The following is a 15,454-nucleotide window of genomic DNA, read 5'->3' on the forward strand; positions in this document are numbered from 1 at the left end:
GAAGACATACAGATGGCCAAGAGGCACATGAAAAGCTGCTCAACATCACTAACTATCAGAGAAATGCAAATCAAAACTACAATGAGATATCACCTCACACCGGTTAGAATGGGCATCATCAGAAAATCTACAAACAGCAAATGCTGGAGAGGGTGTGGAGAAAAGGGAACCCTCTTGCACTGTTGGTGGGAATGTAAATTGATACAGCCACTACGGAGAACAGTATGGAGGTTCCTTAAAAAACTAAAAATAGAATAACCATATGATCCAGCAATCCCACTACTGGGCATATACCCAGAGAAAACCATAATTCAAAAAGACGTATGTACCCCAATGTTCATTGCAGTACTATTTACAATAGCCAGGTCATGGAAGCAACCTAAATGCCCACTGACAGATGAATGGATAAAGAAGATGTGGTACATATATACAATAGAATATTAGCCATAAAAAGGAACGAAATTGGGTCATTTGTAGAGATGTGGATGGAACTAGAGATTGTCATACAGAGTGCAGTAAGTCAGAAAGAGAAAAACAAATATCGTATATTAATGCATATATGTGGAATCTAGAAAAATGGTACAGATGAACCGGTTTGCAAGGCAGAAATAGACACAGATTTAGAGAACAAACATGGACACCGAGGGGAGGAAGTGGGGTGGGGTGGTGCTGGTGGGATGAATTGGGAGATTGGGATTGACATATATACAGATATGTAAAAAACAGATAAGTAATAAGAACCTACTGTATAAAAATTAAATTAAAAAAAGAAGGTAATGGGTAATACTGTCAAATGAATAAAAAAGAAGTCTTTCTCTGTATGCAAATTTTAGACCATAATCAGTATGGCTCCACTGTAAATTCTTACTTTTCCAATTACGCATGCTTATGTATACTTACTTAAAGTATTCATCAGGAGGCCATTGCTGTCATGATGTTTATTATGACCAGCCACTATCTCAGGAATCCTGCACTGTGGCATGGTAGACATGGTAGGATGTTCTGAGACATAATTCCCTGGATCAGAAGGAGAGGATCTGCACTCTTCATCTTCTGAATCACTAGAACTATCCTTACTGCTTGAAGATGATGAACTTTTGGAATCTGATGAACTATCACAACTACTCATCTGGTCCATTAGACTAGCTTCTGCCTTCAGTTCTGAAAATAAAACAGAAGTTAATAGTGTAAATAAATATTAACTATAAATATTAAATAAATATAATAAAATTTGAATGTATCAGTTTCTAACAAACTTGATGGGGAATAAATAAGACTAAACGTACATTTACAGATTTAAAGCATTTTATTTAAAAAGCTCCTCTACTAGTAGAAAATGAAAAGTAAAATCCCTCTTCTTACCCCCTCTTCAAGTTCCTTTAATCCTACTCTCCAGGAAAAATCACTCCTAACACTTTCTTGTGACCAAATATGTTTTAAAATTCTGCTTGGAAACTGGCATTTTAGATTTTGACACCAACTCACTTACTGTTAGAGCTCGAGTGTGGTCTTTGTTACTAACCAACCAAGAGTTTAAAAAAAAATGTCAGGTCTTCCCTGGTGGTGCAATGGTTAGAATCCGCCTGCCAATGCAGGGGACACGGGTTCAAGCCCTGGTCCAGGAAGAACCCACATGCCGTGGAGCAACTAAGCCCGTGCGCCCCAACTACTAAGCCTGCTCTCTAGATGCTGCAAGTCAACTACTGAGCCCGCGTGCCACAACTACTGAAGTCTGTGCACCACAACAAGAGAAGTCACCGCAATGAGCAGCCTGTGCACTGCAATGAAGAGTAGCCCCTGCCCGCCCCAACTAGAGAAAGCCTGTGTGGAGCAGCAAAGACCCAATGCAGCCAAAATAAATAAATTAATTAATTAATCTTTTTTAAAAGTCAACTTTTCTAGCAAAAATTGCATCCCTGAACCCAAACCTTTCTTTCCCAGCTCTTCTCTGGTAGTCTTTCTTTCTCCCTGTCCTATGTCTGGACAACATATACACATAGTTCTCAGACACCCCAAAAAGTAAAATAAAAAGCTCCTCTGCTATCAAGGTGAGCTATATTCAATGTTGGGATTATGAAAAGTAAAAGACATAGGCAATATCTAAACTTAAATACTATATTTACTTATGCCACTATACTTAATTACCCATGTAACTCAAATAAAATACAAAAAAGAATGTGAACGTTTTAAATTGTAAAAATGGAAATCTGTTTTGTTAGAAACCGTCCTCCAATTCTTTTCTTATTCCCCCAATACATGTAATGCAACACAATACATAGAGGTGAATTTTTTCAGCTTTACTGAGGTATAATTGGCAAAAAACTTGCACATATAAAAAGTGTACAACATGATGCTTTGATATACATATACATTGTGAAATGATTACCATAATCAAGTTAATTAACACATAATCTCACATAGTTGCCATTTTGTGTGTGTGTGTTTGTGTACTGTGGGAGAAACACTTGTCTTGACTAGCCTGCTGTTGTTGGATAGCCCTTTCAATCTGGGAGAAGAATAAGCTATCTGAGACGCCTTCTGTAACTAAGCTGGAGTCAGGACATGCTGGGCCTGAATTGTCATCTTCTGAAGGAGGAGGTTACAAGATGCCCTGAATATGCTGTTCTTCTAGTGCTTCCTTGGGCCCCTAACCAGATTACCTTCCTCTTTCCATCTTTCAGATTTCTCCTTTGATTGTCTTTTGCATTATTTCCAGGGTTTATAGTTTTACTTAGTGGGGAGAAGCAGAAATAGATAAGTCTATGTCATCTTGTTTTGTTCCACAATACATTTTAAGAGACTGATCTTACACAGAATATGTTCTCTATCAAAAAAAAATAATTTAAAATTTATAAATGGAACCTAGATAATATTCAAGTAGTTGAGAACTAAACACACTTCTAAGAAACCCATGGGTCAAATACGAAATCAAAAAGATTTCAGAAAATACGTCTAATTGAATGAAAATAAAAACACAACTTATCAAAATCTGTGGAATACAACTAAAGCACAGCTTGGAGAGAAATTTGAAACATTAAATGATTATACTGGGGGGAAAAAGGAGGTCTCAATTAAATGAACTAAGCTGTACCTTAAGAAGTTAGAGAAAGAAGAGCAAATTAAAACTAAAGTAAGCAGAAGGAAAAAAATAGCAAAAGCACAAAACAAGAAAGACAACAGAAAAAAAGTGAAAATAAATGAAACATAAATTGACTGCTTGAGATAAATAATGTTGATCAAACTCAACCAGGTTTATCAAGAAAAAAAGATACTAGATATAAATTACTAATATCCAGAGTGAAAGAGGTGACAGCACTACAGACCTTACAGCACTAAATGAATAGAAAGGAACACTGTGAACTACTTTATGTCCACAAACTCAATAAATTAGATGAAATGGATCAATTCCTTGAAAGGCACAAACTACTAAATTTCACTCAAGAAGAAACAGATAACCAGAATATCCATAAATCTTCTAAAAAAAAACTGAGTTGTAGTTAAAACCCTCCCCACACCCTACACACAGATCTCTAGTGACAGATGACTTCACTAGTGAATTCTACCAGTTATTTAAGGAAGAAATAATGTCAGTTTGATACAAATGCTTCTGTATAATTAAAAAGGAAGAAATACTTTCCAATTCATTCCTTCGGGCCAGAATTACTGATACAAAATCCAACAAAGACATTACCAGAAAAAAAAAATATCCCTTATGAACAGACACAAAATTTCTAAAGAAAATTTTACCAAATCAAATTTAATAATATATAACAGTGGTTTTCAACCAGCTATGATTTTGTCACCCAGGGAGACATCTGGCAATCTGGAGACATTTTTGGTTGCCACAACTGTTGGGGAATGGTGATACTAGCATCTAGTGGGTAGAAGCTAGAGATGCTGCTAAACATCCTACAATGCATAAGACAGCCCCTGACAAAGAACCATCCAACTCCAAGTGCCACTATTGCTGAGGTTAAGAAATGTCCTATATTAAAAGGACAATACATCATGATTAAGTGGGGTTTTCCAAGGAATACAAACTTTCAAAAATCAATCCATATAATTCACTATATTAAAAACTGAAAAATAAAAGCCATCTCAAAACAGCAGAAATTTCAGCAGTGATTCTTGATAAAAACTCAGCAAAATAGAAATATAAGTTAACCTTATGAAGGACATCTAGGAAAAGCTTACAGCTGAAATCATATATAATTGTAAGGGACTGAATATTTTCCCTCCAGCATCAGAAACAAGAGGTTTTCCACTTTGACCACCTCTAGTCAATGTTGTATTGAAGGTTCTAATTGGTGCAGTAAGTCATGAAAAAGAAATAAAAGCCATCCAGATTGGAAAGGAAGAGGTGAAATTGTCATTATTTACAGATAACGTGATTGTCTATGTAGAAAAGCTGATGGTATCTACAAAAAAGCTCTAGAATAGTGAGTTTAGCAAGGTTAAATACACAGGGACAATATACAAAAATCGGTTTTATTTCTATGTACTAGCAATGAGCAATTAAAAGTTAAAATCATATAAACAAGAGCATTTATAATAGCTTCTGAAAATTAAATAATTATTAAAAAATTAAATAATTATAGATAATTCTGACAAAATATTTGAAGGACCTGTATGTTGAAAACCATAAAGCATTTCTGAGAGAAATTAAAGATCTAAATAAATGGAGAGAGATACTGTGTTCACGGGTCTCAATATTGAGAAGACTCAATATTGTTAAGATGCCAATTTTACCCAAATTGATCTATGGATTCAGTGCAATCCCAATAATAATTACAGAAATTGAGAAGCTAATTCTAAAATTCACGTGAAAATGGAAGAGTCCTAGAATATGCAAAACAACTTTGTAAGAGAAGAACAAAGTTGTAGGACTAAAATTTCCTGGTTTCAAGACTTATGATAAAGCTACAATTATCAAGACAATATGGTGTTGCCATAAAGATAAACAAATAGATCAACATATCAGAATAAAGAGTCCAGAAATAGACACACACAATATGGACAACTGATTTTTTTTTTTTTACAAAGGTGCAAATATATGAGGAAAGACAGTCTTTTCAACAAATCGTGCTGGAATAATTCAATATCCACATGCAAAAAAAAAAACCTTTGATACATACCATGTACCATATACAAAAATTGACTCAAAATGAAGCATGGGCCTAAATGTAAAACTATAAAACTTCTAAAAGAAAATATGAAAGAAAACCTTTGTTACTATGATCTTGGTTTAGGCAAAAAATTTCAATATGACACCAAAAGGAGAATCCAGAAAAAAATGGATAAAATGCATGTATTCAAAATTAAAATCTTTGGCTCTTCAAATTACATTGTTAAGAGAATGAAAAAATACAATCCACAGACTGGGAGAAAATATTTGCAAGGCATGTATATGATGAAGAACTTGTATTCAAAATATATAAAGAATTCCTAAAAGTCTAATAAGAAAATAAATAATCCAATTTTTTAAATGGGTAAAAAGATTTTAATGACATTGTACCTGAAGAAAATATAATGATGGCAAATAAGGACATGAAAAGATACTCAACATCATTAGTCATTAAGGAAATGCAAACTAAAGTGACAATGAATATGATCCAACAATCCCACTCCTGGGCATATATCTGGACAAAACCATAATTCAAAAAGATATGAGCACCCCTATGTTCACAGCAGCACTATTTACAATAGCCAAGGCATGGAAACACCTATATGTCTATTGATAGATGAATGGGTAAAAAAGATGTGGTGTGTATACACACACACACAAACACACACACACACATATACACACAATGGAATACTACTCAGCTATGAAAAAGAATGAAATAATGCCATTTGCAGCAACATGGATGGACCTAGAGATTATCATAGTAAGTAAGGTAAGTCAGAAAGAGAAAGACAAATACCATATGGTATTACTTATATGTGGAATCTAAAACATGACACAAATGAACTTATCTATGAAACAAAAACAGACTCATATACACAGAGAACAGACTTGTGGTTGCCAAGGGGGAGAGGTGGTGGAGAGGGATGGGTTGGGAGTTCGGGATTACCAGATGCAAACTAGTATACACATTGGGTTGGCCAAAAAGTTCACTCAGGTTTTTCTGCTGAATCGCTTTGCTGTATACCAGAAACTAAAACAACATTGTAAATCAACTATACTTCAATAGAATAAATTTTTAAAAATTTATTTTTTAAAAAAAATTAAGCCACAATAAGATACCACTATACACCCCATTAAAACTGATACAAGCATTGATATAGATGTACACTGCTGGTAGGAATGTAAAATAGTACAACCACTTTGGAAAACATTTTGGCAGTTGCTTAAAAAGTTAAATACATACCTATCATACAATCCAGCTATTTCACTCCTACATATTTACTATGGAGAAAAGAAAACATTTGTCTTTTCAAAGACTTGTATGTTATGTTCATAGCAGCTTTATTTGTAAAAGCCAAAAACTGGAAACAACCCAAATGTCCATCTTCAGGTTGAGCAGATAAACAAATTCCTGTATATCCATAAAGTAGATTACTGCTCAGCAATAAAAAGGAATGAGCTATTGATACAACCTTCAATAATAGATGATTCTCACAATAATTATGTTTAGTGCAAAAATCTATGCAAAAAAGAGGACATACTATATGATTCCACTGATACAAATTTCTAGAAAAAGCAAACTAATGATAATGACATAAAGCAGATCAGTAGTTACCTGGGAATGGATAGGGTGGGAAGGAGTGGGAGAGAGGGATTACAAAGGAGGAGGAGGAAACTTTTTAGAGTGATAAATATGTTCATTACCCTGATTGTGGTTGTGGTTGTAATTTTAGGATGTACACATACGTCAAAACCTAGCAAACTTTACTTTAAACACATGAAAATTTAGTGTCACATACACATAGAAACACACCCGCACAAGTGATCCTACATGATTTCTGAGCCTGTGTAATTAAAAAGATAAAGTTTTGACCTCACTCCTCTGTATCCTTTCTCCCTTCCACTCTCCCTTTCTCGACACTTATTCTTGGAACCCAGCCACTATGTTGTGAGGAAGCCCAGGCCACCTGGAAAGGAAATGTGTAGCTTTTCCAGCTGACAACCCCCGAAGTCTCAGCCCAAAGCCAGCAACAACTGGCAGGTGTGAATAAGTGAGTCTTCAAATGATTCCAGCTGCTAGACCCCACGTCAGTCCAGCTGACACCAGCTGTTCCTAGAACAGCTATGAACTATCCCTACTGAGCCCTACACAAATTGGAGATTTATGAGCAGAAAATATGTTGTCATTGTTTTAAGCCTGCCCAAGATTTTCCTTAAATTCCAAATATTTGGAAACCACAAAACATTCTTTTTTTTTTTTTTGATCAAGAACTTTATTTTACTGGTTGTAAAGGTGCACACATGCAGGCACACACAATCACCAGTGCTGTTAAAAATTGTGGGACAGAATTAATCATAATTATTGAGTTTAAATGTCATTTATCAACTTATTAAAGTGCAAGCAAGCAGGGAAAATAAGCTAAAGACAAGTCTTCCGTTTTTTGTTTTTTTATATATATATATTTTAAACATCTTTATTGGGGTATAATTGCTTTACAATGGTGTGTTAGTTTCTGCTTTATAACAAAGTGAATCAGTTATACATATACATATGTTCCCATATCTCTTCCCTCTTGCGTCTTCCTCCCTCCCACCATCCCTATCCCACCCCTCCACGCGGTCACAAAGCACTGAGCCGATATCCCTGTGCCATGCGGCTGCTTCCCACTAGCTATCTACCTTACGTTTGTTACTGTGTATATGTCCATGACTCTCTCTCGCCCTGTCATACCTCACCCTTACCCCTCCCCATATCCTCAAGTCCGTTCTCCAGTAGGTCTGTGTCTTTATTCCTGTCTATTCCCTTTATAAGGGTTCTTCATGACATTTTCTTTTTCTTCTTAAATTCCATATATATGTGTTAGCATATGGTATTTGTCTTTTTCTTTTTGACTTACTTCACTCTGTATGACAGACTCTAGGTCTATCCACCTCATTACAAATAGCTCAATTTTGTTTCTTTTTATGACTGAGTAATATTCCATTGTATATATGTGCCACGTCTTCTTTAACCATTCATCCGATGATGGGCACTTAGGTTGTTTCCATCTCCAGGCTATTGTAAATAGAGCTGCAATGAACATTTTGGTACATGACTCTTTTTGGATTTTGGTTTTCTCAGGGTATATGCCCAGTAGTGGGATTGCTGGGTCATATGGTAGTTCTATTTGTAGTTTTATAAGGAACCTCCATACTGTTCTCCATAGTGGCTGAACCAATTCACATTCCCACCAGCAGTGCAAGAGTGTTCCCTTTTCTCCACACCCTCTCCAGCATTTATTGTTTCTAGATTTTCTGATGATGGCCATTCTGACTGGTGTGAGATGATATCTCATTGTAGTTTTGATTTGCATTTCTCTAATGATTAATGATGTTGAGCATTCTTTCATGTGTTCGTTGGCAGTCTGTATATCTTCTTTGGAGAAATGTCTATTTAGGTCTTCTGCCCATTTTTGGATTGGGTTGTTTGTTTTTTTGTTATTGAGCTGCATGAGCTGCTTGTAAATTCTGGAGACTAATCCTTTGTCAGTTGCTTCGTTTGCAAATATTTTCTCCCATTCTGAGGGTTGTCTTTTGGTCTTGTTTATGGTTTCCTTTGCTGTGCAAAAGCTTTGAAGTTTCATTAGGTCCCATTTGTTTATTTTTGTTTTTATTTCCATTACTCTAGGAGGTGGGTCAGAAAGGACCTTGCTGTGATTTATGTCATAGAGTGTTCTGCCTATGTTTTCCTCTAAGAATTTGATAGTTTCTGGCCTTACATTTAGGTCTTTAATCCATTTTGAGCTTATTTTTGTGTATGGTGTTAGGGAGTGATCTAATCTCATACTTTTACATGTATCTGTCCAGTTTTCCCAGCACCACTTATCAAAGAGGCTGTCCTTTCTCCACTGTACATTCCTGCCACCTTTATCAAAGATAAGGTGACCATATGTGCATGGGTTTATCTCTGGGCTTTCTATCCTGTTCCATTGATCTTTCTTTCTGTTTTTGTGCCAGTACCATACTGTCTTGATTACTGTAGCTTTGTAGTATAGTCTGAAGTCAGGAAGCCTGATTCCTCCAGCTCCCTTTTTCGTTCTCAAGATTGCTTTGGCTATTCGGGGTCTTTTGTGTTTCCATACAAATTGCGAAATTTTTTGTTCTAGTTCTGTGAAAAATGCCAGTGGTAGTGTGATGGGGATTGCATTGAATCTGTAGATTGCTTTGGGTAGTAGAGTCATTTTCACAATGTTGATTCTTCCCATCCAAGAACATGGTATATCTCTTCATCTATTTGTATCATCTTTAATTTCTTTCATCAGTGTCTTATAATTTTCTGCATACAGGTCTTTCGTCTCCTTAGGTAGGTTTATTCCTAGATATTTTATTCTTTTTGTTGCAATGGTAAATGGGAGTGTTTTCTTGATTTCCATTTCAGATTTTTCATCATTAGTATATAGGAATGCCAGAGATTTCTGTGCATTAATTTTGTATCCTGCTACTTTACCAAATTCATTGATTAGCTCTAGTAGTTTTCTGGTAGCATCTTTAGGATCCTCTGTGTATAGTATCATGTCATCTGTAAACAGTGACAGCTTTACTTCTTCTTTTCCGATTTGGATTCCTTTTATTTCCTTTTCTTCTCTGATTGCTGTGGCTAAAACTTCCAAAACTATGTTGAATAAGAGTGGTGAGAGTGGGCAACCTTGTCTTATTCCTGATCTTAGTGGAAATGCTTTCAGTTTTTCACCATTGAGGATGATGTTTGCTGTGGGCTTGTCATATATGGCCTTTATTATGCCTACTTTCTGGAGGGTTTTTATCATAAATGGGTGTTGAATTTTGTCAAAAGCTTTCTCTGCATCTATTGAGATGATCATATGGTTTTTCTCCTTCAATTTGTTAATATGGTTTATCATATTGATAGATTTGCATATATTGAAGAATCCTTGCATTCCTGGAATAAACCCCACTTGAACATGGTGTATGATCCTTTTAATGTGCTGTTGGATTCTGTTTGCTAGTATTTTGCATCTACGTTCATCAGTGATATTGGCCTGTAGTTTTCTTTTCTTTCTTTGTGACATCATTGTCTGGTTTTGGTATCAAGGTGATGGTGGCCTCGTAGAAGGAATTTGGGAGTGTTCCTCCCTCTGCTATACTTTGGAAGAGTTTGAGAAGGATAGGTGTTAGCTCTTCTCTAAATGTTTGATAGAATTCGCCTGTGAAGCCATCTGGTCCTGGGCTTTTGTTTGTTGGAAGATTTTTAATCACAGTTTCAATTCTCCTTTTTCGTTTCTAATTCTATTGATTTGAGTCTTCTCCCTTTTTTCTTGATGAGTCTGGCTAGCGGTTTATCTATTTTGTTTATCTTCTCAAAGAACCAGCTTTTAATTTTATTGATCTTTGCTATTGTTTCCTTCATTTCTTTTTCATTTATTTCTGATCTGATTTTTATGATTTCTTTCCTTCTGCTAGCTTTTGGGTTTTTTTGTTCTTCTTTCTCTAATTGCTTGAGGTGCAAGGTTAGGTTGTTTATTCGAGATGTTTCCTGTTTCTTAAGTTGGGCTTGTATTGCTATAAACTTCCCCCTTAGAACTGCTGCATCCCATAGGTTTTGGGTCATTGTGTCTCCATTGTCATTTGTTTCTAGGTATTTTTTGATTTCCTCTTTGATTTCTTCAGTGGTCACTTCATTATTAAGTAGTGTATTGTTTAGCCTCCATGTGTTTGTATTTTTTACAGATCTTTTCCTGTAATTGATATCTAGTCTCATGGCGTTGTGGTCGGAAAAGATACTTGATACAATTTCAATTTTCTTAAATTTACCAAGGCTTGATTTGTGACCCAAGATATGATCTATCCTGGAGAATGTTCCATGAGCACTTGAGAAAAATGTGTATTCTGTTGTTTTTGAATGGAGTGTCCTATAAATATCAATTAAGTCCATCTTGTTTAATGTATCATTTAAAGCTTGTGTTTCCTTATTTATTTTCATTTTGGATGATCTGTCCATGGGTGAAAGTGGGGTGTTAAAGTCCCCTACTATGAATGTGTTACTGTCGATTTCCCCTTTTATGGCTGTTAGTATTTGCCTTATGTATTGAGGTACTCCTATGTTGGGTGCATAAATATGTACAATTGTTATATCTTCCTCTTGGATCGATCCCTTGATCATTATGTAGTGTCCTTCTTTGTCTCTTCTAATAGTCCTTATTTAAAGTCTATTTTGTCTGATATGAGAATTGCTACTCCAGCTTTCTTTTGATTTCCATTTGCATGGAATATCTTTTTCCATCCCATTACTTTCAGTCTGTATGTGTCTCTAGGTCTGAAGTGGTCTCTTGTAGACAGCATATATAAGGGTCTTGTTTTTGTATCCATTCAGCCAATCTGTGTCTTTTGGTGGGAGCATTTAGTCCATTTACATTTAAGGTAATTATCGATATGTATGTTCCTATTCCCATTTTCTACATTGTTTTGGGTTCGTTACTATAGGTCGTTTCCTTCTCTTGTGTTTCTTGTCTAGAGAAGTTCCTTTAGCATTTGTTGTAAAGCTGGTTCGGTGGTGCTGAACTCTCTCAGCTTTTGCTTGTCTGTACAGGTTTTAATTTCTCCATCAAATCTGAATGAGATCCTTGCTGGGTAGAGTAGTCTTGGTTGCAGGTTTTTCTCCTTCATCACTTTCAGTATGTCCTGCCACTCCCTTCTGGCTTGTAGGGTTTCTGCTGAGAGATCAGCTGTTAACCTTATAGGGATTCCCTTGTGTGTTATTTGTTGTTTTTCCCTTGCTGCTTTTAATATGCTTTCTTTGTATTTAATTTTTGACAGTTTGATTAATATGTGTCTTGGCGTATTTCTCCTTGGATTTATCCTGTATGGGACTCTCTGTGCTTCCTGGACTTGATTAACTATTTCCTTTCCCATATTAGGGAAGTTTTCAACTATAATCTCTTCAAATATTTTCTCAGTCCCTTTCTTTTTCTCTTCTTCTCCTGGAACCCCTATAATTCGAATGTTGGTGCGTTTAATGTTGTCCCAGAGGTCTCTGAGACTGTCCTCAGTTCTTTTCATTCTTTTTTCTTTATTCTGCTCTGCAGTAGTTATTTCCACTATTTTATCTTCCAGGTCACTTATCCGTCTTCTGCCTCAGTTATTCTGCTATTGATCCCATCTAGAGTACTTTTAATTTCATTTATTGTGTTGTTCATCGTTGCTTGTTTCATCTTTATTTCTTCTAGGTCCTTGTTAACTGTTTCTTGCATTTTGTCCATTCTACTTCCAAGATTTCGGATCATCCTTACTATCATTATTCTGAATTCTTTTTCAGGTAGACTGCCTATTTCCTCTTCATTTGTTAGGTCTGGTGCATTTTTATCTTGCTCCTTTATCTGCTGTGTGTTTTTCTGTCTTCTCATTTTGCTTATCTTACTGTGTTTGGGGTCTCCTTTTTGCAGGCTGCAGGTTCGTAGTTCCCGCTGTTTTTGATGTCTGTCTCCAGTGACTAAGGTTGGTTCAGTGGGTTGTGTAGGCTTCCTTGTGGAGGGGACTAGTGCCTGTGTTGTGGTGGATGAGGCTGGATCTTGTCTCTCTAGTGGGCAGGTTCACGTCTGGTGGTGTGTTGTGGGGTGTCTGTGGCCTTATTATGCTTTTAGGCAGCCTCTCTGCTAATAGGTGGGTTTGTGTTCCTGTTTTGCTAGTTGTTTGGCATAGGTTATCCAGCACTGTAGGTTGCTGGTCGTTGAGTGAAGCTGGGTGCTGGTGTTAAGATGGAGGTCTCTGGGAGATTTTCACCATTTGATATTATGTGGAGCTGGGAGGTCTCTTGTTGACCAGTGTCCTGAAGTTGGCTCTCCTACCTCAGAGGCAGAGCCCTGACTCTTGGCTGGAGCACCAAGAGCCTTTCATCCACAGGCTCAGAATAAAAGGGAGAAAAAGTAGAGAGAATTAGTAGAAGTATGAAGAAAGAAAGAAAGAAAGAAAGGAGGGAAGGAAGGAAGGAAGGAAGAAAGAAAGAAAGAAGCAAAGAAGGAAAGAAGGCAAGAGGAAGGAAGGAGGGAAAGAAGGAAAAAAGACAGAAAGAAGATACAGTAAAATAAAATAAAGTATGATAAAGTTATTGAATTAAAAAATACTTATTTAGAAAAAGAAAAAAAAAAAGGACGGATAGAACCTTAGGACAAATGTTGGAAGCAAAGCTATACAGATAAAATCTTACACAGAAGCATATACATACACCCTCACAAAAAGAGGTAAAGGGGAAAAAATCATAAATCTTGCTCTCAGAGACCACGTCCTCAATTTGGAATGATTCGTTGTCTAAAGGAGGGAAAGAAGGAAGGAAGGAAGGAAGGAAGGAAGGAAGGAAAGAAAGAAAGAAAGAAAGAAAGAAAGAAGGTAAAGTTTAATAAAGTTATTAAAATTAATTATTAAGAAAAAAATTTTTTAAAAAAACCATGGACGGATAGAACCCTAGGACAAATGGTGTAAGCAAAACTATACAGACAAGATCTCACACAGAAGCATACACATACACATTCACAAAAAGAGGAAAAGGGGAAAAAATCATAGATCTTGCTCTCGAAGCCCACCTCCTCAATTGGGGATGACTCGTTTTCTATTCATGTATTCCACAGATGCATGGTACATCAAGTTGATTGTGGAGCTTTAATCCGCTGTTTCTGAGGCTGCTGGGAGAGATTTCCCTTTCTCTTCTTTGTTCTCACAGCTCACAGGGGCTCAGCTTTGGATATGGCCCTGCCTCTGCATGTAGGTCGCTGGAGGGCGTCTGTTTTTTGCTCAGACAGGACGGGGTTAAAGGAGCCGCTGATTCGGGGGCTCTGGCACACTCAGGCCGGCGGGGAGGGAGGGGGACTGCGTGCGGGGCAGGCCTGCAGCGGCAGAGGCTGACGTGACGTTGCACCAGCCTGAGGCGCGCCCTGCGTTCTTCCGGGGGAGTTGTCCCTGGATCCCAGGAACCTGCCAGCGGCGGGCTGCACAGGCTTCGCGGAAGAGGGGTGTAGATAGTGACCTGTGCTCGCACACAGGGCCCTTGGCGGCGGCAGCAGCAGCCTTAGCGTCTCCCCGCCGTCCCTGGGGTCCGTGGTTTTAGCCGCGGCTCGCGCCCGTCTCTGGGGTCCGCGCTTTTAGCCGCGGTCACGCCCGTCTCTGGGGTTCACGCTTTTAGCTGCGGCTTGCGCCCGTCTCTGGAGTTCCTTTAAGCAGCGCTCTTAAACCCCTCTCCTCGCGCACCAGGAAACAAAGAGGCAAGAAAAAGTCTCTTGCCTCTACGGCAGGTGCAGACTTTTCCCCAGACTCCCTCCCGGCTAGCCGTGGTTCACTAACCCCTTCAGGCTATGTTCAAGCTGCCAACCCCAGTCCTCTCCCTGCGCTCCGACCGAAAACGCACAAAACATTCTTATAAATGATTTATTGTCTAAGAACTGAAATTACAAAAATTTTTAGAATTTAACTACCATGGAAGTGTTAGTCATTTACTAGATGCAGTGATACCTAGAAAGCTATTTATACTCTTAAATGCATACAAAAGATAAATTCGATATAGATGAACTAAGCATCCAATTATAAGAACAACACAGCAAACTCAAAGCAAGTCAAAGAAGGAAATATTTTTTTAAAGAGCATACATTAATGAAAGAGTAAAAAAAGGAAAAAGAAAATAACAATAAAAATTAAAATAATAGCTAATATTTGAATACTTCCTAGTGTCAGGAATTGCTTTAGGTACTTTATATATATTTATTGCATTTAATCCTCTCAATAATCCTAATTATTATCTCTATTTTAAAAATGAGAAAACATACACAGAGAGAATAAGAGGTTAAGTAAATTTCCCTAGGCCACCCAGCTGATAAGTGATGGAGCTGGGATTTGAATGAGAGTAGTCTGACTCTGAAGATGTCATTCTTAGTCACCACATTTATTATGTCTCACCAAGACCAAAAGCTGGTTCACTGAAGCCTAATGAAATGTATCAAATTCTAGAAATATTGGTTAAGAAAAAGAGAGAAAGGGCATGAATAATCAGTGTTAGGAATAAAAATGTGCCATAACTACAGACATTGTAGAGATTTATATGGACAAATTATGCTAGTATTTTGAAAATGTGAATTAAACTAATAATTTTCAAGACAAATATGAATTACCAAAACTGAATGAAGAAAAAGACAAATATGAATTACCAAAACTGAATGACGAAATAGAAACTGAACAAACCTATCGTTATTAAAGAAATTTAGAAAAATCTACCACATACAAACTGTTTCAAGGAATAGCAAAGTATATAAGTCCTCTAGAGTACATTCAGACATGTGCATAGATAGACAG

General features: G+C 37.0%; 2 protein-coding genes across 3 annotated transcripts in view; both read right to left on the reverse strand.

Moving 5' to 3' along the window:
- Positions 1-973, reverse strand: part of SLC15A2 (solute carrier family 15 member 2) — a 58,163-nt gene extending 57,190 nt beyond the window's left edge. Inside the window, exon 1 of the mRNA XM_032631329.1 lies at positions 901-973. The gene's annotated coding sequence lies outside the window, so the exon portion shown is untranslated. The remainder of the gene's footprint in view (positions 1-900) is intronic.
- The window catches only part of EAF2 (ELL associated factor 2), a 64,131-nt gene that overhangs the window by 14,563 nt on the left and 34,114 nt on the right, over positions 1-15,454 (reverse strand). For both annotated transcript variants that reach the window (XM_032631347.1, XM_032631348.1), the window contains one exon: positions 901-1,161. In XM_032631347.1, the coding sequence (XP_032487238.1) occupies positions 901-1,161 (261 nt within the window). The remainder of the gene's footprint in view (positions 1-900; positions 1,162-15,454) is intronic.

The sequence above is a fragment of the Phocoena sinus genome, chromosome 4 (assembly GCF_008692025.1).
Source record: "Phocoena sinus isolate mPhoSin1 chromosome 4, mPhoSin1.pri, whole genome shotgun sequence".
In the NCBI taxonomy this organism is placed as follows: Eukaryota; Metazoa; Chordata; class Mammalia; order Artiodactyla; family Phocoenidae; genus Phocoena; species Phocoena sinus.